Consider the following 27,012-nt stretch of genomic DNA (forward strand, 5'->3'; position numbering starts at 1 on the left):
GCGGATGCCCCGCGTTCCCCACCTCGGGAAGCCGGACACGAGCGTCTGGCCTCTTTGACCTTTCATTTCTCTCTCTCTCTCTCTCTCTCTCTCTCTCTCTCTCTCTCTCTCTCTCTGTGCCTTTCAGGTTGGAAGTTTTTCCCCTTGGGGGTTTTGGGAGCCGAGGCAGCGAGGACCGAGCTCCTCTTCCACACACAGCTTCTCAGGAAAGGAAGGCGGACAAGGGATGCTGACTAGTCCAGAGAGCCCCGTGCACCCGCATCCTAGCCACCAGTCGCTCCAGTGGCCCGGCGCCGTCCTCGCACTTTGCGCCTCTGCGTAACCTGCGCTGGGGGCCGGAAGGGTCGCGCTGGTTGTCTTTTGAGAGGGAGAGAGGGAGGGGATGCCCCCGGGGCAGGCAAGGCGCCCCCTGCGAGCTGCTGACCAGAGGTGCTATTCAGTCAGGGCTCATTGGAGGACAGCTGGGGGCATGCAGCCCAGAGCCTGCGGGGCTCGCTCTGCCCCCGGGATGCATTTGGCTTCTGTCTGCTAGCTACTATGACCTGCCCTGCTGCCCAGGGTCCCCAGTACCGGTCCCAAAGCGCTCCCGCATGGGCCCGGCTTGGGCGCCTTGTGCAGGGTGGCTGAAAAGCTTGAGCAGGGTCCTCGTGTGGGGATCGAGTCACTAACTTCATCTGAATCAGACTTGCCATGGCTGCCTCCGAGGCCGAGGGCGCAATGAAGCTTCAGGTGGGAGAGCCAAAGGAGGGAACAGCAGCCTCCACCGCCCTGGAAGAGGGCAAATATGAGACCCGCAGGGCCAAGAGCTTGCCAGTAATGACCTCCGCCGGCGGGCAGGACCCTGGCCTCCGGAGGGCAAATAAAAGGTATAGCTCCTTTAGGAGGCCCAAATCGGGCTTGAACGGCTTCTCAGGGGGCACTGAGGCGAAGCCATGTGTAGACCAGTTTCAGGTTCAGGTGGGGCTCAGCCGCTCAGCCTCTTCCCGGACTGTGTTTTCCTGCACCCCTTCCATTTCTTCAGGGATGGTTGGGACCTTAGAATGCAACCACACGGCCATCAGCAAAAACCTGTCTGTTTCCTCCGCCCAAGGCCTCTCAGTTTCCTCCACCCTGGCAACCCTCCATGGTAGAAGATGCCTCCATGTGGTTTTGACGGATTCCCGATGCTTTTTGGTTTGCATGTGCTTCCTGACCTTTATCCAATCTTTGATGGTCTCAGGGTACCTCAGCAGTGTCATCACCACCATTGAGAGGCGCTACAGCTTGAAAAGCTCAGAGTCCGGGCTGCTGGTCAGCTGTTTTGACATTGGGAGCCTGGTTGTGGTTGTTTTCATCAGTTATTTTGGAGGCCGGGGCAGGCGACCTCTGTGGCTCGCAGTGGGTGGACTCTTCATTGCACTGGGGGCTGCCCTGTTTTCTATACCTCATTTCATCTCTCCACCGTACCAGATTCAAGAACTGAACTCCTCGGTTTCCAAGGAGGGTTTGTGTTTGAATGGCAACGGCAGTGCCAGGGACCTTTTGGAATCATCTGCCTGTTGGAAGGACTCTGGTGGTAATGATCATTCACTCTATGTAGCTTTATTCGTTGGTGCACAGGTTCTCATTGGTATGGGCTCCACTCCTATTTATACCTTGGGACCAACCTACTTAGATGACAATGTCAAGAAAGAAAATGCATCATTGTACCTAGGTAAGGCTTTCTTAATCATCTTTAATGATATTCAACCTCTAAACCATGACCAAAATTTAAGAAGTCCCCTTCCCCCTCCTCACTACCACCATTTTTCAGAAGACTTGACTTACTTTAAGGGTGTTGCTTCATATTCTTTTTGGTGCTGTATTGGTGCTGTTTTCAAAGGAGTTATTTTGGAATGATGGTTGTTGTCCAGAGTACAGAGAATAAGTTCTCAAACTAATTTTTTCATTCCCCAACCACAGATGACTTTTGATGTCAAAGAAGATGATAATAAGGATGTTGATTTTTCTCTCCAGGTTATATACTCCTTCTCCCCTTCTCTTTTGCATTGTTTCTGAAGAAACTCAAATCAGTCAGTTATGTTACAAAACAACTGATCTAAGGGACTGTGTGAGAATGGAGCAAGGAACAAAATTATGGAATATTTTATTTCATCCTTCCTCAAAATGGCAGGGATTAGCAAAAATTAACTGCAATAAAATTTGCTTTATTGCAGTTTTATATATATGCATTATATATCTTATTATGCATTTTACTTGAACCCCTAGGAAAAATTCTTGAATTACATCAAGTTTGCTAACTTATATCAATTGAACAACATTACTTTATGGTTACTGAATTATACTCTATTCTTGCCAAGAAGTGGTTTTGGATATTAATGTTTAGCTATGTAATTGTAAAATTCACCCTTACTTTTTGTTGTTGTTGAGAAGTGGAATTTATAAGGTGATATTATTTGAAGAATGGTATGAACTTGGTTCCAGCACAGATGGAAGCCCAATTCTTCCTTTCACCAACAGTCCACTTCAGAACTGAGTCCTTTATATGCAGATTTGTTCAGAGTAGGTGAGGAGGTGAATATGCCAAAAGTTTTTTAAAAGAAGTTGTTTTTTTCCCCTTTTCATTGTATTATCCTTTGTGGAGTAACCAAACCAGGTTATTATTTTTAGGTCAACAGGACTAACACTCCAAAGTATTCATTAAATTTAGTTATTTATTTATTGTGTATGAAGAGTCCAGAGTTTTGGAAATTTCAAAGGCTATTAATAACCATACAGATTCAATTGGATTATATAATCTTTTCCCCAGAGCAGAAATAATTATTGACAGTATCTGCTATAGGTAAGGTGGGAGTTGTTTAATCATAATAGAGAAAAGGCTCTAGGTTTTATTTTCAATTCTCAGAGAAAAGATCTGGGGAATAGTTAAGAGAGTAGTACATAACCATTTCACTTGTCCCCTTGCCTGAAACTACTCTTAAAAACCAGGGGGGAAAGTCCCACAATCTTTTTTTTAAACTATATCAGAACTGGCAGCAACAAATCTCCTTTATGACAACTGAGAACATATATCAATATCAAAATATAGAAGTTCCATGAGGGAGAAAACTTTCTGCCTTCCCAAATAGCAGGAAAAAGAAATAACAGTTTTCTAAAAGAAATAGGAAGACAGGTATTGCCAGAATTTTTATATGCAGTGTCCCAAACAACTTACATTGAAGTTTTAATCTCTAGGGAGCAGAAAGTAGGGGAAAGAGTATTAGCCCTGAAATCTGGTGATTTGGGCACAGTTGTGATTTGAGCACTTACTAGATGCATGACCAGAGGCAAGTCTCTCACTCTTGTTGCTGAGCCTCAGTTTCTTACCCTGTAAATTAAATATTAGTACCAACTACCTCAAAGGCTTATTGTGTAAGGAAATATCTTGAAACCTTAGTGTTTTATTGATATATGGTAAATTTTAAAATGTGAATACTTATATCAACTTTCAGATTTTTAGACCTAGGGCTGTTGACTGTGACAGATCCCAAAAGGTAAAAGGAAAAGCCATCCTCCCTATATCTTTTCAAAATTGAGGTTATATCTATCTATCTATCTATCTATCTATCTATCTATCTATCTATCTATCTATCTATATACATATACATTTGGGGAAATTTTGGACTGAGGTTTTTTTTTTTTTACATTATTTACCTTTAAGAAACCTATAAGAACTGAGATCCTGAGGCACACAAAGTACAAAGAAACTGAAACACATGTTTGAATATCCAGCAGGGCTATAAGACCATGTGCTGAAGGGGGCAGAAGTTTTAGATTGAAAAGATAGTAAATGTCACCTTAAAAATATTTTACAAGGGAACTCTTAGTGAAGTATTGTAGTTGTTTCTAGTTCTCTAGGGATTAATTTCAACTCCCTATGTTTTTCACTCTCTAAGCTTTGCTTAAAATATAGTAGTTTACTTTCTTGTGTTAGTATTGATATAATGAACAAAATTTAATTATTTTTGGTGACTAGAATTCTTATAGTGCTTCAGAGTGGTTATTCTGAGTTCATTAGAATAGACAAGAGATATACAAATTGGGGCTATGTTTGCTGACCCCAGAATATGTCCTCAAAGTTATATGTCCTCAAAGTTACTAGTTGAATAAATTCTTCAATTTATTTATGTTTCTCTTCCAAAAATAAGATGTTTTAATATATGAAACCTTGCAAAGTCTCAATTTAGTCTCCCCCCTTAGAATTAGTTCACAGTCTTCTTTAGTGAGCTGAAATGAGGGCAGCCAGAGAGTAAGTAGAAAGAAGAAATGTTTGCGACAATTGAAAACACGATATAAAGTAATACAGCTTGATTTCTGTGCTTCTGTAAAATAATATTAGTAACCTGGTCTGTATTAAATAATCGCAGATAACTACTTTGAACCATGTTGTTGAGGTAATTGTGGGTCTGGGAGGAAAAAAATCTGCAAAAGAGCAAATCTGTTTCTTTCCTTTCTCAGTAGTAATCAGTGAAATTGATTAATTTAATTAATTTAATTTCTGCAATGGTCCCTTATGATTACTATGGCCCAAATTAACATTGACCACAGCGGTATAACTAGTGTCCTTGAGGCTTTAAACCAAGGTCCAGCAGCTGGTAGGAGGGTTGCTTTCTCCCTCCTAAGGAGTCAGTACTTCGTGGTTCTTTATTCTGTTGGACTCCTACCACCACATGGCTCTGTTCCTTTCCTCTTACCATCTTCCAGGCTTCTTGCTCCACTTTCTGTTTCTTTCTTGAGGTTTGGTTATCATCAGTTTTTCCACATGATATGGGATTAGATACCTTGAGAGGCTGCCCCCTTACATATCTTACCATAATGGTTTGTCTTTTGATTCATTCATCCCTCAACCAATTGAATTACCCTCAGATACCAGAATTTCTAGTTCTGTGTTGGGCTAAATTGCCATCCATTCTGTGTAACAGAATGAGTTACAGACTATGTAAAGCCCTCTCAACACTTGGATAGGATTATTCCACCGTCATTCCAATAAATGGAATGATTAGCAATAGTATTGGTGGCACCAGAAACAGTGTATGGAACTCATGAATAGAATTATAGAGTGATGATTAGTAACAAAATGTGACATAATATCCCTACTATTCCTTCCTTCTTCCAGGTTTGATTTGTATTTTTTCTACTACGTGTAAAACAGTAAGAACGTTGTTTTATGAAGACTGCAGGTGACTTATTTTCACTAAATGGAACATTTTATTTGTATTCTGTTCTTTATTTTGATTTGTAGTTTCTGTAATACCATAGTAGTACCATATTGTGGCCTCTACACTGACAGAAAGCAGCTTTGGAGAGCTATTTTTTTTTGACTTTACCAAGAAGTGCTAGGCAAACATAATTTCCTTTAGTATCAACTTTTGTTGTACCTTTAAGTTGTCTTTGTAACCTTCCTATCTTGTGGTCTTTCAGCTTGGTTCTCTTCAGAATCAGGTTGATGTGATCAATAGAGAGCTGACCTCAAACTCGGAAAGACTAGCCTCTGACATATTGATTTTGTGATTCTAGGGAAGCCATTTAATCCTTTACCACTCTAAGTAGCTCTGAGATTATATGGTACTGACCTGTGTTGGTGGAAGAAGTCATTCATCTAGGAGTCTTCTACATAAATGAAATCATAGATCTAGTGCCTATTTTGGGTAGTAGAGCCTTTTTCCATGTTAATATGCATTTGTCTTGGATAAATGTATGAACTGTGGAGGTTTATCTGAATTTATGTTCTCAATTGAGAGAAAAAAATGGAAGGTATCAAATTTAACAGGGAAGGATCTGTTGATCACCTGATATTCCCAGAAATGCCATTTAAGTCTACCTATATTCTGGGAATGGGATGTGGAATAAAACTAGAGTTGTAACCTTGACCTTTGCTAAGGGAGGTAAAAAAGGGGAGGATTGACTTGGGAGTAAGATACTTTTAGAAGATTCATATACTGGCCTAATAGCATTCATTCATTCATTCATTCAACAATACCAGAAATATTATTGCTAGATTGTTATAATTGTTTTAATAGTTTATCAAGAAATGAATTGTCTGCTCCTTTTGTATGTATTGAAGGTGCCATAGTTTTTCCTAGAAACTCCCTTCCCCCATCCTTTTATATGATAGAACCTTACACACATACACAACCACACACCCACACACATGCCCCATTCTGGAAAAAGATAAACTCCTTAAAAATAAAAGTTCTTCTTCTCATATTGGTCTGGTATTCCCAGTATCAAGCATAGAGTCTGGCAGCTACTGATATAGAGTTGTTTTTAAAGAGATGTTCATTAATTGGTTGTTGACATATTTTAAAGTTTGCAAAGTATTAGAGCCTTAGAGCCTCATAGGAACCTTGTTTGATAGCTAGCACGGGTTTAAGGGATAGCTGAGTGCATAAAGCACTGAGGATAAAGCACTGAGCCTGGAGTCAGGAAGACAAGTTCAAATCTGGCCTCAGACACTTAGAGATGTGAAATGCTGGGCAAGTCACTTAACTGCTGTTTCTTCAATTTCCACCATCTGTTAAATATGAATAATAATAATAACACTTTCTTTCCAGTGATTATGAGGATCAAATGAGAAAATTTTTGTAAAGCACCTTTGCATTGTGCCTGGAACATTTTAAGCCTTATATAATATTAACTATTATTACTTCTATTTTTACTGGTAGGGAAACTGAGAATTAGATAAAATGAAGTACTCCTGAAATCAGTCAGAACATATTGGAGAAGGAATTTGAATCCAAGTTTTTTGTTTTTTGTTTTTTAGATTTTTCAAGGCAATGGGGTTAAGTGGCTTACCCAAGGCCACACGGCTAGGTAATTATTAAGCCTCTGAGGTCGGATTTGAACCCAGGTACTCCTGACTCCAAGGCCAGTGCTTTATCCACTACACCACCTAGCTGCCCCTGAATCCAAATTTTCACCAAGTCTAGTATGCTAGACAATATTCAATGTTTTATCTGTAGAAAGGAAATTGCATTAATGGTTAAGAAGCACAGTTCAGATCTGCTACTGGCTAGTTCTTGACTTCAGACAATATACTTCATTTCCATATTAAATTCTTGTTTCCTCAGCTGTAAAAGAGACTGGAGGAGTAGTTATCTTTGCCCATGTGGATAATGAGCCAACATCCTTGACGTAATCACTAATGAAAAGAGCCTAGCAGAGTTGATTCCAACATCAACAGAAGAAAATCTGACTCAAAAACTGATGAAAAGACATTTGTTGTTTCAATTTTATCTTGTTGATTAGTACAAAATTTTCATCTGTTAGCACTGACTTGGTGATCAGAAAATTCAGGTTCTTTAAGGGACAAGGATCAGGCACTCAATACATTTTCATTTTTTCCCTTTTGTATAGATAGGGTGACTCATTTTTTTTAAAAGGTACTCTTTACTGCTTGAGGAGAAATTCTAGGTATCCTGAGAAAGCATTTTAGACAATAGTAGGTCATCATTGCTGGGGGGGGGCAGAGAGAGAGAGAGAGAGAGAGAGAGAGAGAGAGAGAGAGAGAGAGAGAGAGAGAGAGAGTATTAGATCTGTGATATCAATTAGTGAAAAAAGTTCTGCTGTGGAATTTTCTACCAATGCAGATTGGCACCTTTTCAACAGCTTAGGGTCTTTCTTCCTTAGGGCACTGAGTGACTTGCAACCTGTGACATACAACCTCTATGTGTCAGTCAGATGCTGTCTTCTTTCCTTACTTTAGGACTAAATTTGTTTCTACTATGCCATCTTGCTTCTTATGCAATAGGATAATCTCTCCCGAGATGCCCAATTACAACCTGATTTCAACTGGAGCAAAATGTACAGTTAGAAAGAAATGTAAAACAAACAAGCAACAAAACTCATCTACTATGAGATAAAGTCTTCTTTCCTTTCTTTCTTCCTCTCCCCCTTTTTCCTTTTTCCCCCCTTTCCCCCCCAGGAAAAAAGGAAGAGAGGAAGGGAGAAAGGAAAGGAAGACTGTCTCATAATAGATGTCACACCAGTATGGCAAGTTCAACTAGTGTGACCTGGCGGTACTTATTCCATCTGTTCTTGCAGAGGACTTCTTTTACTAATTGATCAGAATATGCTGAAGTATAGCTCTGACACCAGTATGATTGATATTGTGAAATGACCCTTTTCCTTGGAGCATCTGATGCAATTCTTTGGTTTCTTTTTCATGGAATTTAAAATCAATTGATGGTAAAGTCAGAAATCCTTAGAAATAGAGTTCTGATCATAGACGAAAACTTGTCACTATGAAATTAACAGTTTCCAAATATTTTCTGCTTGAGCAGGTGCAGTATTTGTATTCATAATGTATGAATAGGTGTTCAGAACATGTTTGGTAAGTGAATAGATGGATTTGTATTCTCACCAGGGCATCCTGATTGGACTTAGAGCTTTCTTCCAACTCTGAGAGTCTGTAATTGAATGAACCTATAACTGAATGACAGAAATTTCAGGTTTCTGGAGCATCATTGTTCACATTTGGGGGGGAAAAACCCATAGGGTGCTAAAACTGTAAGAGACTTTACAAAGTGATCCAACCCTTGATTTTTCAATATTCAGAATTGCTTGATTGTGTCAGTCTGTTAATAGATTTGGTCTTGACATTCAATTTTAGGGGAGGAAGATATCTAAGATATATATTTTTTTTCTTTTTAAATGAAAGGATGGAAAGAAATTGTGTAGGTGATTAGGGTAAACCATCGGGACTCATACGTCTTATTGCTTTTTCAGATTTATTGAAGAATTTATAAAACAAGAACAATGATCCTTATTTGTATAGTGTCTCCACATTTGCTGATGACAGATAATCATTGCTGTTTGTCTTGGACTATACCTTTGCACTCAAAAGTTTTCTTCCTGCTTCTTAATTTCTGTTGCCAGGGGAACTGATCTGAAGTGAACTGAATTACAATGACCTGCCTGTAGATAGGGTGTAGTGTGAGACATCAGTACCTTTTAACAAAATACATTATCTTCTTGATACTTTTATACTGTTTAATTTTCTGGGAAGAAATTAATTCATTTCATTTTTAGCTATATACAACTTTAAAATTGTGATTTCAAGTTTTGGTTCTATAAATCTCTAAGACCATCCTCATTATTTCAATGGGTGAAATAATATCTCTGGGGGCAGCTAGGTGGTGCAGTGGATAGCATACTGGCCCTGGAGTCAGGAAGATCTGAGTTCAAATCTGACCTCAGACACTGAATAATTGGGCAAATCACAGAACCCTTTTGCTTTGCAAAGAAAAGAAAAATAATATCCTCAAAGCATAGGTCATATTAATTTATTTTGTTTTATTAAATATGCCATGTAACATTTCTTTTAGGAACATTGACTAGGTATATATACATATATGTAGGCAACTAGGTAGTGCACTGGATAGAGTGCCAGCTCTGGGGTCAAGACGACCTGAGTTCAAATTTGGCCTTAAACACTAGACACATGACCATGAGTTTAGTCACTTAATCCTGATTGCCTCACATCCAGGACCATCTCTAATTGACCTGACCCATACCTGGCTACTTTCTCCCTGGAGGAGAAACTGAGACTGGTGATTTAGCACAGCACCTTCCTCATTCAAATCCCATCCTTGCACATGTCATGGAATCACCTCTTTGATGTCATGGTCTTCTTAGAGAACAAAGTACAAACAGTATATATGTATGTGCATTAACTCTTTTTTTCTTGGTTCTTATGACACTTTTCTTGGTTTTTGTTTGTTTGTTTCTTTTTTGCTTGCCTGACTGCTCCTTCTTAGTCTTCTTTACTAGATCTTCATCCATGTCACACCTACTAATGATGAGTATGTTTCATAGTTTGGTCCTGGACCTCGTTCTCTTTTCTCTCTATTCTTTTTGACTTGATGAACTCATCTGATGTCATGGGTTCAATTACAATATAAATATAGATGATTCCTAGATTGATATATTCACCCCTGTTCTCTTTCCTGAGCTCAAGTCTCAGGTCATCAGCTGTCAAATAGGTATTCTGAAATAGATGTCTTCTAGGCAACTGAATCTCAACATGTTCAAAACAGAAATCATTATCTTTCCCCTCAAAATCTCTCCTCTTCTTGACTTCCCTATTTTGGTTGAGGACATTACCATTTCTACTCATTGCAACTGCAGTGTCATCCTCAACTTATAATTCTCAATCAATCCACATATCCAATCAATTAGCCTCCATATTTGCTCCCTTACATATTTGTTCCCTTCCCTCCATTCATACACTTTCCACCTTAGTTCAGCGCTTCATCAACTCTTATCTAGATACGCTATATAACCTGGCTCCTTCCTAATTTTCCAATGTTCTTTCACATACTCCCCTCCTAAACCTTCTCTAGTTCAGCTTATTCAGCTCAGGCCTTATTACTGTTTTACATGTAAAAATTCTCCATGTTTGAGTCTCCATGACATTGTCCGTCCCTCATGCCTGTAGTGCTCTCCCTAATTAAGAATCTGTGTCTTCCTTTTGAAACTCAGCTCCCACCTTCTTCAGGGAGTCTCCTTGAAGTGTCCCTCTCAGTTTGAAAGTATCCTTTCATCAGCTCTGTATGTGAATGATCACATTTATAGGTAATAGGACGCCTTCTACCAATTCAGATCAGCAACTGCTCTGTAAATTATAGTCTTAGAATTGTAAGGGCCACTGAGAGATTAATGATTTGTCCAAAATCACAGGAGAATTATGTGTGTGCAATAGGCAGAACTTGGAACCTGGGTATCTAGACTACATGCTCTCTCTCTACAATGTTACTTTGCCTCTCTTGTAGGATGTTACTAATTCTTTAAAAAGTTGTTAATAACTAATTTAAAAATACCAATTCTCCCCTTTTCTCCAGGATTTCCCCTTTTGGATACATTTTGCTGCTTTGGGGCTTAGATTCCTAAGTACCTTCTAGGTACTCTTGGAGGCTGAGCTCATAAGTCTATAAAAAGCTGGGGAACTTCCATATAAGACAACAAATACTCCATAGGAATCTTTTTGTGTTATCTTTCTTCTTGTTTCTCCCACCTCCATTTTGGCAAACACTATTAGATCTCTAATCTTTTAGATGTTCCAGTTGTGTGGTTAACAGTATACCATGTCTAGTAAACCTTTGTAGATTGCCAATCTGTAATTCAACATATACTCAATCCTAAAATACTATATGATTTTTGGATAAATTACTTAACTTCTCTGGATCTCATTCTTATCATTTATAAAATGAAGAGGTTGAATAGCATGATTTCTAAGATCCTTTCTGATTCTAGATCCTCCAATTAATATGGATCAGGCCTAAAGTGCTAATTGCTTATGTCCTTAGCATGAATTAGACAGCCTGCCCCTTTTTTTCTTTTTCTTTTCTATTTCAGAGTGGGATGTCTGTCTCAAAAACTACACTTAATAACTCTTTCTTGACTGCTGACAATGGTGACCATCTGTTGGGCAGGACCTGAGCCAGCCTGAAAACAGGACATGTTAGTTTCATGAGATCAGATATAGCTAACAGTGATGTTTTTGGCTTAGCAGTGTGAGTAATGCTGAAACTCTCTTCTGGAGGGAGTTTCCTTTGGGTAATGGGAATACTGCATTGATTTCTTCATGCTTCTTTAAACTTACTCACATATATTTATGTTTTCCAAGACAAAGTAAAGATTGTTTATGGGGAGGAGAAAGACCAAGACTTGGATGCATAAATGACTTCCAAACTACATGATTGACTGGAGAAATATGTTAAAAACTTCAGAGTATGGTCAAATGTAATTGCTAAAGAGCATAGGGAAAGAAGTTTAAATGGAATCTATATGCTTATCTAAGATAGGGGAAACTCATAGATTACTTTTTGGTTTTGTTTTTGTTTTTAATTCTTTCTAGACTACAAACTTCCTGTAAGCCTCTGACAAGGTCTCCCTCTGTGAGTCTACTAGTTTGTAAGTAAAAATGGAAATTATAGAGACTCAGGGTGGGTGGATGGCTCTTGGGAGACAGTGTGGTATATTAAGTACCCCAGATTAAAAATTAGAAGAGTTGGGTTTGGTTGTTTTTTTTTAAAAAATATTCTGCTCTTCCTAATTACTTTCTCTACTACTTGTCCCCTTAGGACTTTCTCCTCTAGCAAAGTTAGCTAATTAAAGTAAATACTTACTAGATATATTTGATGATACATGCCTCATTCTGCACCAGTACTCTACCACCTCCTACTCAGAGGAAGAAGGAATACTTTATCAACTTCTGGGATTGAATCCTAGCTTCACACTTAGTAGACATGTCACCGAGGGCAAGTCATTCAGCTTTCCTAAGGCTTAGTTTCTTCATTTGTAAAATGGGGGCAATAATACCTTTACTCTCAACTTAACAGATGTGTGAGGAAGGTACCATGCAAATTTTTTTTTATTTTTGCAAGGCAATAGGGTTAAGTGACTTGCCCAGAGTCACACAGCTAAGCAAGTATTAAGCATCTTAGCTGGATTTGAACTCAGGTCCTCCTGACTCCAGGGCTGGTGCTCTATTCACTGCACTACGTAGTTGCCCTAGTACCATACAAATTATAAAGACCTAAACAAATAAGAATTGTTATGATCAGGTGATCCACCCAGATACTGTTATTTATTCTGGCTTTTGCACCACAAAGGAGAGATGGGATAGATTATTCATAGGCACTTGGGACCTAATACCTTAGAAATACAGGTTTATGCCTTACTTATGATTCACTGTGGGCTATTTCCCTCATTTTCCATTATTGGGAAGTTGTGTGTAGGTAACTTGTGGAAGGCAAAGCAATTTGCATATTTTTAGGAGTCAATCTTTTTTTCCCCCTCTATTTAATATTTTATTTTCCCCAGTTACATGTAAAAATGATTTTTAACATTTGTTCTTAAAATTTTGATTCCTATGCTGAGTGAAGTGATCAAAACTAGGATACTATCTACACATTAACAGTAATATTGTATGATGATCAACTATGATAGACTTAATTCTTCTCAAAAATGCAAAGACAATTCTAAGACTTGTGATAAAAAAATACCACCCATGTCCAGAGAAGGAACTATAGAATCTGAATACCACACCATACCATTTTCAATTTTTAAAATTTGCTTTATTTTTTTCCTCTCATGTCAAGTATTTTCCCCTTTTGTTCTGATTCTTCTTTTTTTTTTTTTTTTTAAGGTTTTTGCTAGGCAATGGGGTTAAGTGGCTTGCCCAAGGCCACACAACTAGGTAATTATTAAGTGTTTGAGACTGGATTTTAACCCAGGTACTCCTGACTCCAAGGACGGTACTTTATCCACTGCGCCACCTAGCCGCCCCCGATTCTTCTTTCATATGAGTAATATGGAAATATGTTTAACATAGTTGTACATGTATAAGCTATTTCAGTTTACTTGCCGTCAAGAGTAGGGAGGAGGGAAGGGAGAAAAATGTGAAACTCAAAATCTTACAAAAAGTAAGTGTTGAACACTATCTCCATGTAATTGGAAAAAAATAATAAAAAAATTACGTTAAAAAAACTTTGAGTTACAAATTCTCTCCTTTCCTGCCCTTCCCTCCAGGTAAGCAATTTTTGATATAGGTTATACTTATTTAGTGTGCAAAACATTTCCATAATAGTCATTTGTGAAAGAAAATGTAGACCGAAAAAAAAACTTTCAAGAAAAAGAAAGAAAAAATTAAAAAGTAGATTTCAATCTATATTTAAACACCATCAATTCCCAATCTCTGGGATGGATAGCATTTTTTCATCATAAGTTTTTCAGAGTTGTCTTGGATCATTATATTGCTGAGAATATCTAAGTCATTCCCAGCTGATCATCTTATAATACTGCTGTTGCTTTGTACACAGTACATTTCACTTTGTATCAGTTCATGTAAGTCTTTCCAGGTTTATCTAAAAGCATCCTGTTCATCATTCCTTATAGTACAATAGTGTTTTTAGGAGCCAATCTTGCAATAACATACAGAAGACGTAGTAATTATCTTTGTTTAATAACAATGTTGATAATTATCACCTTGGCAATGAAATTTTCTATGCAAACTAGTTTTAACCAACTCAAGTGATTTGGTTACTTTTTCACTTCCTTCCAGGAAACTTAGCTACAGTTTGATAGATTACCTGTATGTCTCTTCTTCATATGGCAACCAAATTTTTCATACTTGTTTCGCTGGCAATTGAATTTCAATTTAAAATAATTATTTTCCCCCTGTGGAGTTGATAGCTTTCCATATACTTAATATTAACTGATTGTAAAACCACCAGAGTATATATTTAGAGTCAACCTCCTCCACATTTTAGAGATGATGAAATTAAGACCAGAAAATTCAATGTCATGCCTAAGAGATAGGTCCAAAAGTCAGACTCATATCCAGTAATCTGTTTTGTTCCGATGAACTTGTATCCAGTTATACATTTTCAAAAACAATTGTTTTGGTAGTCCTTTATACACACACACACACACACACACACATATGTTAAATATAAAATTTGACTAGCACTCCTATGAAGAGATGGTACAAGGTATGGCTTCACCAAAGAAATGGGAGGGGATGAAGGAGGAAAGGGAAATTTCAAGTACATATAAAGGAGGGAGCAAAATTTATGACAACTAACTATTTAGATGACTTATTTTCCCTCTGCATATATATATATATATATGTATGTATCTATCTATCTGATATACATAAATCTGAATTTACAAAAGATAAATTTCTGCCAAAGGCAGAATAGAGTTAGTGCTCATGTTACAAAAAGATTTGTTCAAGCATTGAGCTCTTTTAGTACAGATGCTTCTCAACATAATTAAACCTAGTGCTTAAGAACAGTCATCTTAAATTATGGCTTGCTATAATTTTTGCTCCCTTCCATCATGCTTCTACTTGAGATTTACCTTCCCTCCTCTATCCCATGTTCCCTTTGAACAGAACCTACAGTCATACCTTGTACCTCACCTGGGTGTTAGTCAACTTTTTTTATCTTGTCCCAGTGTCGTTAGTGATATAGATGGCAATATGGGCTATGATGGATGGGGAAAGGAAAAAGGTACTTTGATATTTTGTTCTTGTCACATGAATGGTACATATCCTTTCCTGTTTTTCATGCTCTCAGTGACTTCATACATGCTGCTTCTTATAAAAAAAATTAACCATTGGTAATTTGCCTTCTTGTGTATCTTCCAGTGCCTTTGAATTTTTTGAAATTTTATTTGTTCTGATATTGTGGTAAGAGAATATTAAAGAGAAAAAGGCTTCTGTGACAGAAAACAGTTTGGTATTGAAAGCATTGTAAAGTTATTTACCAAAATACAATCCAAACTGATCTTCTCTCATTCAATCCTTGGTCTAGTTAATATTTATCTGCAGCATTATTCAAGATTGACATTGTTCTTTCTGGGAGAGTCAATTGGAGTTAAGTGACTTGCCCAGGGATGCACAGCTAATAAGTCTTAGGCCACATTTGAATTCAGGTCCCACTGAGTCCACTAGCCCCCTCTTCAGGGATAGTGCTCTATCCGCTGTACCATCTAGCTTCCTTTAAGACTGACATTTTGATTGAACTTACTCAAAGGACTGGTTTCATATCTCAGTGTCATAGTCTGGGCAATATGTGGTTTTCATTCACAATATTTTTCTAATTTTAGTGGTTTAACTATTTTCATTCACATTTCTGTGGAAATCAAGGAGATTTTATAATGTTCTGAGGCTATATGCAATTAATATGACATTGAGGAATGGAAACATTTAGAAACCCTTACTGCTTAAAGAGGTAAGTTTTCTTTCATTTGAATTGTACTGTAGGATCTCACTACTACTAGTTTCCTATCTTCTTCCCTTTTAACTACTAGGTAATACAGTGAATTGAGAGCTGGGCCTGGAGTCAGGAAGATCTGAGTTCAAATCTACGCACAGATACTTATTATGTGACCCTAGGGAAGTCACTTAATTGTATCTGCCTCAGCTTCCTCAATTGTAAAATAATGATCAAATGAGATAAAATTTCTAAAGCACAATATCTGATATATCATAATTACTTAATATCTAGTAGGGCTAGTCCTCCTCTTAGGCAGCCCCTAATAAGGGGATTCCTAAGAGATCCAGAAAATAGATTTTTTTCCTGTGAAATATAAATGTATTTTATTTTATTTGGTTCTTTTTGATATTTATGTACAAATTTGGAATATTGATGGTAGAGAAATAGGAGTAGTAGGGAATCCATTTCATTTATATTTTTCAAAGTGTTTATGATGTCATTACTATATATACTTCCCCTTATACCAGTCAACATGTAACTTCTTCACACATTAATAGACTAATAAACTTCTCTGACCAGGAAAATTCATCTCCTGGGGTGCCTTGCCCATAGTGGGCACCTAGTAAATGTTTGTTGAATGGAATTGAATTAGATTGGTTGCCAGTCTTCCTAGCAACACAAAAGAAAGACTTAGAAAATCATGAGAGTCGTCTTCAAGTCTAAATAGGAGAGTAACCTATCACTAGGGTAAGGAAAGCAGGAGGACCAGGGGTTACCAGTGATCTTGTTGTAACAACCTCATCCATTCTCCAGTCATCCTTCATTCCTCATCCCTGCTTTGGTGGACTCCTTGGTCCAGGCTACAGGAAAGGGAGTAGCCTGCTAATTTGTTGAAATGGCCTTACCTCTCATTGAACCTCCTATAATTCATTCAATAAGTCCTCATTCCTGTCTGCAGGAATCCCTGCTCTAGGCCAAAGCTATGTATCTCCAGAAGGTGAGAGTTGAATTCCTGCCCCTACTGCAGAGGTTGTAGGTTTTTTTGTTTTTATGTTTGTTTGTTTTTAGGCTGTTTTCCTATTTGACTCAGGCTGGAAATATAGTAGCTACTCTTATGTTTAACCCCCAAGCTGATCTACCCAAAAGTTTTTATCTGTTCAGTTTATTCAATTAAGGAAGTTTACTCCCTTTTAGGCAGCCGTATTGTTTGCAGATACCCAATTGACTTTAGCTGCTTCAATTCATAACTTCTGAATTCAGTCAACTTCCAGCCTTAGTCTTCTTGGATTTCATCATTCCTTGACTAGAGATTAAATTTTTGAGTATATTTTTCATAGAAAAATTACTGCAAGCTGTGATTAGGTTTTAAACAAAGTTGGACAGGTCTTGGGTTACAAAGGACTTTGTTGATTCTCCTGAGAACTTATCCTTTATAACATTATTTTCCATTAGTAAATTGGAGACTATTTCATACTTAACCCATTATTTTCTCCACAAGCATTCAATGGGCATGGAGCTTTCTAGAAACATATCTATTATATCAAATGACAAATATTATTATAATTTGAGATCTTCCTCTTTGGTTGAAGAATCAGACTTGCTATTTCACCATCCCTTCTTTTATTTGGCATCATCTATAATTTTAATTTGATGATTCTTTAATCTTTTCATATTTGTCATTAGTAAAGCTCCTTCTCAATTATGTGGCCTTCCACTAAGACCTTCCCCAGCACTTAAATGTTATTTGAACATCATCACTATGTCTTAATTTCCTCTTGCGCTTCTTTACAGGAGTCTTTTGACCCTTCTGTGATGAGGCAATTTGAAATGGCATCTAGCAACTCTCAATCAGATACTTACTAAAATAATTATGGCTATTAATTCAGTTATTCAATTAAAAATTGTTGTATCATTGGGTTTGTGTTTTTGAAAAAAATATTATCAGGCTTTTTATTGTTTATCATTCTTCTGTCAGCTAGTTATCAATAATTTTCTTTTCCCTTTTTGGATTTATCTCAGTTAACTCAAATATTTTTAAAAGTTTTTTTAAATTTTTATTTAAGCCAAAGGTCACATAGCTAGGCAATTATTAAGTGTCTGAGCTCAAATTTGAACTCAGGCCACTGTGCCACCTAGCTGTCCTGAAACATTTATTAAGTTTATATATGCTAAGTGGAGATATAAAGTTTTATACACAAGCCTAAATGAAAGAGGGAAGACCTCTGCTTCCTGATCAATTAGAAGGAAGCTAGGTGACACAAAGGATAGAATGTTGGGCCTGGAGTCAAGAAGATTCTTCTTTCTGAGTTCAAATTTGACCTTAGAAATTTACTAGGTGTGTGATTCCAGGCAAGTCACTAAACTCTGTTTACCTCCGTTTCCTCATCTGTAAAATGAGCAAGAGAAGTAAATGGCAAGCCATTGCAGAATCATTGCCAAGAAAACCCAAAACAGAGTCAAGAAAAGTCAGACACAACTTAAAAAATTCACAAATAAGTATCATATGAATTTTAGTTTCTCTGGTAAAATATAAATACCTGCTGGCAGAGATCATGTTATTTTTGTGTATGTATACACAATAGCTAGCATAGTGCCTTGTCTACCAAAGGTACTTAATACCTGTTTTTGTATTGAATGTTTTTATTTCAGATAAATATGAAATATTATGGCAGGTCTTAGGAGAGAAACATCACTTCATCCAGGAAACCAGCTAGTTTCCCTTCCCTAATCAAACTTCTCTATTTTGTAACAGAGGACCACTTTGCCATTTGTAACTCTAATGCACCTGTCTTGTAACAATTTGTATTATAACTCTCTGTGTTGGTTCTGTATCCTTCTATTAGCTCTATATGTTTCTATATCTATCTATCTATCTATCTATCTATCTATCTATCCTTCTATGTTTCCTGGAAATAGGGACATTTTCTTATCTAAACTTTGTACTTTCCCAAATGACCTGTGCATTGCTGAATGAATGAATGAATGAATGTGTAGAGTAGATTCATTATTCTTAATTATTTCTCTTTGTGTTGTAATAGGGTGGTATTAAATAGTTAAGATTGAACTCATCTTTCCAAGTTTATTGAACATTATTCCTCTTCATATATTCTGTTCTGCCCAAATGACCTTTATGCTTTTTTTCACACAGGGCGCTCCATCTCTTATCTCCTGTGGCTGCCTGGAATGTACTCTCTCCTCAATTAAAACTTAGAATTTGTAGTTTCTTTCAGAGTTCAAATCAAACACCATATTCTTTCCAAATCTTGAAAGCAGACAGTGCCTACCTTCTCAAAATTATCTGGTTTTTATGTTATATATATAGTAATTTTGCAAGCTCTTCTATGAGGATGTGTTTTCTTCCCATATAATATATAAACTACCTCAGGAAAGTACAACTTCATTTATATCTCTGTAGCCCCCCAGAGCAGATCTTTTGGCACAGAATGGATGCTAAATAAGCACTTGTTGAATGATTTATTGAACTTTTAGTCATTAGTTGTCCTTCATAGTGTCATTGTGACTGTGGTTAAATCTCTTAATTTGTCCTAGCTTCTGTTTTTTTCTGTAACATGGGAATTTTGATGCCAATGCCAGGCTTTATGAAGGATAAACAGTCTTTAGAAACTGCCTTAGCAATCTCCTTCTCCACCTCTCGCTCTGTCCCCTGCAATATTCCCAGCGGTGAAATGTGGGAATGGTTTATGTGTGGGAGAAATTGTCCTAGATAGCATTGCATTCAGGGGAAAAAGATATAGGAAAAGAAGAGAAATCTAAAGGAGAGATAATGGGAGATAATAAATTCTTCTCATGATTAGGCTAGGATGAATGTTTATAAGATCATAGGGGACAATGAACAGAATAGAGAGGGTTTGGAGTCAGAACCTGAATTGAAATCTTCCATAGATACTTACTAGTTATGTGATCCTGGTCTAGTCTTTTCACCTCTGAATTTCTCCAACTGTAAAATGTATATAAAGGAGCAACAACACTCCAGGATTGTGTTGAGGATAAAAATGAGGTAAAACATATTAAGTGCTTTATAGACCATGAAATGATAATATATATTATTATATAATATATTTATATATATATGTTGGTTATTATTATTTCTATTATTGTTGTTGTAAAAATTAAATTAAGGGTTTTTTTTCTTTTGCAAGGCAAATGGGGTTAAGTGGCTTGCCCAAGGCCACACAGCTAGGTAATTATTAAGTGTCTGAGACCAGATATGAACGCAGGTACTCCTGACTCCAAGGCCAGTGCTTTATCCACTACACCACCTAGCTGCCCCTAAATTAAGTTTTAAAGAATGAGAAAGAATTCTACAAGTCTGATTACCTCTGAGAATTCTGTTCTCTTTAAGGATATGATTTCTCTCTCATCACACCCAATTTGGATCGAGGTACAACATGGAAACAAAGTAAAGACTGACGGAGTGCTATCTGTGGGGTGGGGGTGGGGGGAGGGAAGCAAGATTGGGGGAAAAACTGTAAAACTCAAATAATATCTTTAATAAAAATAAAAAAAGAATTCTACAAGAGGAAGATTTTAGGCATAAGCAATGCTGTGATCAAAGGTCTTAGAAACTTAAGGGGCACATTTTGACTGGAACATGTCATCTTTCTAAGAGTGTATTAGGAAATAAGGATGGAAAGACAGCAAATCATTCACTCAAGCAGCATTTATTAAATGCTTATTCTTGACCAGGAAAGGATTTAGAAGTCTTACTTGGTGGACAGCTACTGAAGAATTTTAAGTGATGAAGTAACATATAATGTGGCCATATCTGTGCATAAGAAAAAAAAATCATTCTAGTGGTTCTATTCTAGATAAATTGAAGGAGGGCAAGTGTTATGGTGGTAAGGCCAAGAAGTTGGCTACTGGAACACTCTGAGTAGATTTTAATAAGGACCTAGATAAGAATAGAGGTAGTGAGAATGAAGAGCTAGGATCTTGGATCTGAGAGATGTTACAGAAATATAATTAATAAGAATTGGAAAGATGGTTATATCAAAACAATAAAGATGTTTAAAGGAAAAATAATGAATGAATTGAAATTTAAATTAAAAAAAATTGGTTGCTATGTCCCACAAACTATTGACATAAATACAAAAGAAGACAGACCCCACCCTCAAGCAGTTTATATTCTTTCTTTTTTGAAAGAGTGAAGCTTCAAAAAGAACATAATAAAAGGAATGTAGAGGAATTCCCATTATTGAACAATTTGGCATAAATCAATTTCTTAACTTCTTTATTTTCTTTAAATTGAAGCATGGGTAGGGCTGGCTAAATATGGTGGGCTATATGAGTCATTTACCAAATCAGGACAATTTAATCCATAGGACTGACTGAATATGTTTTTCTTCTTTTTTTTTTAAGGTTTTTGCAAGGCAAATGGAGTTAAGTGGCTTGCCCAAGGCCACACAGCTAGGTAATTATTAAGTGTCTGAGGTCCGATTTGAACTCAGGTAACTCCTGACTCCAGGGCTGGAGTCCACTGCGCCACCTAGCCTCCCCAAGACTGAATATGTTTTTGAAGAACCAATGAGACATTCATTTGAGCATGTCCCCAAAGCAGATGGAGATACTATCTTAAACTTACAGAAAAAGTTACAGAGCTAAAGGATTTAGAATAAGAATCTTAAATAGTATATATTCTCACTTCATTTCAATTCAATTAATTTCACTCGAATCCAGTTGAATATCTTGCTACAGGCTTTAGATAACTTTTATGTTCTCTGATTTCTTGTGCCTATTGGAGTATTCATTAATTTACCCTTGCCTTTATAAATAAAATAATCTTACCTAAAACTCAGTTCTAATAACAGAAACAAATGATAGTTATTGAATGAGAAGATAGTGGCCTTGGAAGTTGGAAACTGAAAGCTGGTTACAATTGATTTTTCTTTGAATTAATGTTATATGTACTTTAAGACTAGTTAGAGCTTGATGTTATTTTTTTTATTTAATTTTTATTTAAGGCAATGGGGTTAAGTGACTTGTGCAAGGTCACACAGCTAATTAATTATTGAGTGTCTGAGGCTGGATTTGAACTCAGGTATTCCTGACTCCAGGGCTGGTGCTCTAGCCATTGCAGCTGCCCCTAGAGCTTGATGTTAATAAAGAAGAAACAGTTTTGGGATAGAATTTACTTTGAATAGATCTTGTGCTCTATGCTTCCAGAGTTGTAAAGATGGTGGAATCTTCAAATGTGTCTCTAAGATATCATTTTAATTGATTGAAAATAACCTCACGTTAACATAGTGGTTTCAGTTATTTATGGCAATCCCTGAATTAGATGAAAGTATTATTGTCCCTGCTTTTTAGAAATAGACGCTGGGATTCATAGAAGAGAGAAACTTGCCAAATGTTACACAGCCAGTAAGTGTATGAATTGGGATTAGAACTCCTGTTTCTTTTGATTCTACGTCCGTCTAGTGTTCTTTCCTCTTTATCCAGTTACAGATTATAGGAAATGAAAAATCAAAGATGTTTGACTTAAATGTATGTTTCTGATTGGAAAGAGAAGACACAGACATAAAAAGGCAATTAACATTATCTTATCATACTTTGATACTGTGATGGATCTATGACCTTATCAGTGTGTGTACTCTCTCCCTACTTTCTCCACCAGTACAGAAAGCATTACCTTGTCAACTTTTGTAAATTCTGGTCAACTTTTGTAAATTCTGGTCAACTTTTGTAAATTCTGGTCAACTTTTGTAAAGCCTTTATGAACAATTCATTCAGTAGGTTAGCAACTTTCCTCTAATCCTTTTGATATTTTGTGGACACAGGTGAAGCACTCAGGCTACCAATCTCTTGTCCTTTATTCTTCTTACATCATAAATCACCTTCCTTTCGACACCCTCCTGTCTTATAGATCTTGGAAGATATCTTAATGCCATTGCTTGAGATGTTGCTAATATATGACATACCTAGACCTACCTGTGTACAGTGAGAGGCAGGAAATGTTTAATGAGTCCAAGCAAATGCTGCAGATAAGTTTTTTTTAAGAGTTCAGAGGAAAAAAAATCAATCTATTCTTGATCAGTTAGAGAAGAGAGGCTTTGAAGAAGAAGAAATGGATCATAATGAATTGGTAGAATTCAGACAGATGAAGAAAAGTGAAGATCTTCAAGGACTGCAAATAGAGCAAAGCAAGATTAGAATACAGTGAGAAGATGAATCAAGTTAGAGCAGTGAATTTTGTATAGAATAGCAGTCAGTCAGTAAGTATTTATTAAATACCTATTTTGAGCCTGGCACTTTGTTAAGCATTAGAGATATAAAGACAAAAATAACAGGCTCTACCCTCAAGGAGATTGTAGTCGAAAAGAGGAGACAACCAACAATTATGTACAAATAAGACACACATATAGATACATACACACATATGAAATCAATAATGGGATGGCAACAGAAGGAATTGGTAATGTCTTCTTAGAGAAGTTTGGGTTTTAGCTGAATCTTGAAGACAGAAGCCAGGAGGCAGAGTTAAGGAAGGAGATCATTATAGGTATGAGAGTCAGCCAGTGAAAATCCCTATAGGTGGGAGATTGAGGGTGTTTGAGTAACCACAAGGAGGTCAGTATCATTGTAATGGGGGGGGGGGGGGTAAGATGTAAAATAGCTAGAAAGGTAAAAGGGGGGTCAGGTTAAAAAAGACTTTGAATGCCAAACAGAGGAGTTTACATTTGATCCTAGAGTCAATAAGGCAATAATAGCAGCTGATAAAGTGGAGATGGATGTTTTGTGCTTGATTGTGGAAGACCTTGAAAGAGCGTAATTAAAAACTACAACATTTTTAGATTAAATATTAATGTAACTGTAGTGACTCTAAATGTGAGATCTTTCTACTGGTGGAATTAAAACACAGAAATATTTCATTTTCACCATGAATACATAAAAATAGTTGTTATTATATGGTAGAATGGCTTATTGATTCTCTTTAGACAGAATAAAGGAATTAGAAGAATTGGTTTTGTGTGTGTGTGTCTAAAGACAAAGAGAACCATCATTTCATGGTGTGCTTGGTCATTTCCTGATAAACATGAGATAAAAGATTTTGAATGTAATTGTAATGAATGCATTGACTTTGGCAAAAGATGCAGTAGAAAAGAAATTTTGATTCTTACCTCTCTGGTCTGTCTTGCACACAATACTGCTAAATCAGTATTCATATAAAGCTCTCCTTGGTAATGTCGCTTCTCCACTTCAGAAACCATCAAGCATTTTCCATTTTGGACAGAAAACTTGATTTATATCCTTAGCCCAGCATAGCTTACTTGACGTTTCTAGCAATATCTTTAACTAGTTCCCATTCCAAATTCCTCTCCAGCAAAATACATCTAGTACTTTCCTAGCTCTGAACTTCCCAAACCCTCCCTTTTTTCCAACTTCTCTGTTTGCTAGATAGATAGATAGAGATACTTGTTTTTTGGGAATCTACTTTAATCCTTTGTGTTTTGTTCTGAAGTCCCCACACACCAATTTAGTGTTTGTTTCTTCTCTGAATTTCTGTCCTATTCATTTCATGATCATATAAAACTTTGTGACATTTACACATCATTTATTGAACTCTTAATGAAAATTCTTGATTCTCATTCATGTGATAGAATAATAAGAAAATAGAATTTGAAACCAGAAAGGAAAATGACACTTATTTAGTTCTACCATCTCATTTTATAAAGAAATAGATATAACCATACCACTCTATCTTATGCAATTTTTATAATCTCTTAGAGCGCCAACACAATGTCTTGTACTTAGTAGACATGAAATAAATATAGTACTGATTGATTGAGAAACTTTACATTTGAGAGAGTATATGAAAAGGATAAAGAGTTTTTTCACTAAGCAAAGTTACGTTTCAGATGTGTTGCCAAATATATTTATATGTCTTCTATTTATAGCAAAGTTTGGTTCTGGTAGACTGAGTTGCTTTCAATAGTCAGATCAATATCTCCTTGAACATCTTTCAAAGCAAACAGTAGCAAAGGGATCCTTTAATTCACTCACTGGTGCCTATCAGTAGATTGCTGAGTGAAGGGATTTCTTTAACAATGACAACAACAATTCAAGTGCAAGTAAATTTAAGGAGAATTGCTATACCCTGATGACTCCTCAGTTACCAGAGGCTAACTTGATCTTTTTAGTTGTATTAGTGTATGGCTGTCAGAGGAGCATTGCTGATTTGGGCAAAGAGAGAGGAGTGACAATTCAAAAATGACAAGAGAAATTTAATGTTATTATGTGTCTTTAACTAATGTCCTTTTTGAATTAGCTTTTTTTTATGAAGGAAAGTTTAAAAAAATGAGCACTACCTAATAATAAATGTCATCTTTTTTTAAATGATAAAAAATCTTCACAACATACCATGAATCATCATATCCCAACAGAGTTGGAAGGAGTCACAAAGAATACATTTTCTTCTTCAGGGTTGTCTTTTATACTGCTCTCTTCATTTTGGGTGAATTCTTCCCCACTAATAGCCCAGGTATGGAATTTGGAGTTGAGGAAATAAATAATTCATGTCTTCATGTTATTGTTATTGTTGAGGGACTTTAGTCATATATAACTCTCTGCAACCCCATTTTGGGGTCTTCTTGGCAAAGATACTGGAGCAGTTTGCCATTTCCTTCTCCAGCTCATTTTTATAGATGAGGAACTGAGAGAAGCAGAGTTAAGTGACTTGCCCAGGGTAACACAGTTAGTTAAATGTCTGAGTTCAAATGTGACCTTAGGAAGATGAGTCTTCCAGTCTTCAGTGGCTACCTTAAATTACTTCTTGAGGGCTAATGTCTCTTTATACCAGTTTTTGCTAATTGCAGTAGTGATTCCTAAGTAATATCAAAGTGTCAATTCTACATGCTTACAATTTTAACTTGGAAAGACCTGATGATATTTATAAGAATGGCATTATTTAAATATTTAAAATTGGAGTTGGATGCTGGACAGCTAGGTGGCATAGAGGCTAGAGCACTGGCCTTGGAGTCAGGAGGATGGGAGTTTGAATATGACCTCAGACACTTGACATTAACTGTGTGACCATGGGCAAGTCATTTAACCCTGATCACCTTGCACCTAGAGCTATCTCCACTTGTCCTGATTCATATCTGACCACTGGACCCAGTTGACTCAGGAGGAGAAAGTGAGGCTAATGACTTAGTACAGCGCCCCCCCCCCCAATCCAATTCATTTGTGTTTCATGGTGTCACCTCTCTGATGTGTCATGATCATCGAGAATGAAGGACAGTGGCAGCTGGGTGGCACAGTGGATAAAGCACCAGCCCTGGGGTCAGGAGTGCCTGAGTTCAAATCTGGCCTCAGACACTTAATAATTACCTAGCTGTATGACCTTGGGGAAGTCACTTACCCCATTGCCTAGCAAAAGCCAAAAAAAGAAAAAAAGAAAGAATGAAGGACAAACATTATCATCAAAGTTGGATGCTATGAGTACTGACTTCTGCAGTTCATAATATAATAGATCTGAATCTGGAAGGCACTTCAGGAGCCATCCAGTTCAGCTTTTCTTTTTTTTTTTTTTTTTTTTTTACAGATGAGGAAGTTGAGACCCAAGGAGTGCTTTGACCAAGGCTGCATAGGTAGTAAGCATTGGAGGCGGTATCTGAACCTAGATCTTCTGACTTCAGAGTCAGTCCTCTTTTCATTGTACCAAAACAAAAATGGAACCATTTGTTAATTATTTTATGAATGAAATAGAATCCATGAATTCTAGCTCTAAATTCTTTACTTCTTTAACTCCAAATGTTCTTTATTTCAGACTATAATTGTTAAGAGTTTGGGGACAGAGAGTTGTTTAATATAGTTCTTTGAGGGGTGGCTGGGTGGCACAGTGAATAGAGCACCAGCCCTGGAGTCAGGAGTACCTGAGTTCAAATCTGGCCTTGGACACTTAATAATGACCTAGCTGTGTGGCCTTGGGCAAGCCACTTAACCCCATTGCCTTGCAAAAAAACAAACAAACTAAAAAAACATAGTTCTTTGGTTAATAGTTTTTTTTTTTGGTATGTATCATTAAAAATATTTAAGAAAATATAATGAAAAAAATGTGTTTCTCTGGAATATTTGAAAGCCCTATGTAATTATTGTATGGATTTCAGTCATGAATGGGAGAATAAGAAAGTCTTTCCCTTATTTTGCTTTAATTTCACAGCACTAACAAAAAATATTTATAGCACCATCCCAGTTCCTTGCATCTTAGGTAGATTTCCAATTTTTAGCCACCACAAAAAGAATTGCTATA

The 27,012-nt window shown here is 36.8% G+C and overlaps 1 protein-coding gene across 5 annotated transcripts in view; it reads left to right on the top strand.

Moving 5' to 3' along the window:
• SLCO5A1 (solute carrier organic anion transporter family member 5A1) overlaps positions 1 to 27,012 on the top strand; it is a 411,786-nt gene that overhangs the window by 237,939 nt on the left and 146,835 nt on the right. For all 5 annotated transcript variants that reach the window (XM_074207458.1, XM_074207462.1, XM_074207460.1 and 2 more), the window contains one exon: positions 128 to 1,693. In XM_074207458.1, coding sequence (XP_074063559.1) covers positions 691 to 1,693 — 1,003 coding nt within the window. In that variant the 5' untranslated portion in view covers positions 128 to 690. The remainder of the gene's footprint in view (positions 1 to 127; positions 1,694 to 27,012) is intronic.

The sequence above is a fragment of the Macrotis lagotis genome, chromosome X (assembly GCF_037893015.1).
Source record: "Macrotis lagotis isolate mMagLag1 chromosome X, bilby.v1.9.chrom.fasta, whole genome shotgun sequence".
NCBI lineage: Eukaryota > Metazoa > Chordata > Mammalia > Peramelemorphia > Peramelidae > Macrotis > Macrotis lagotis.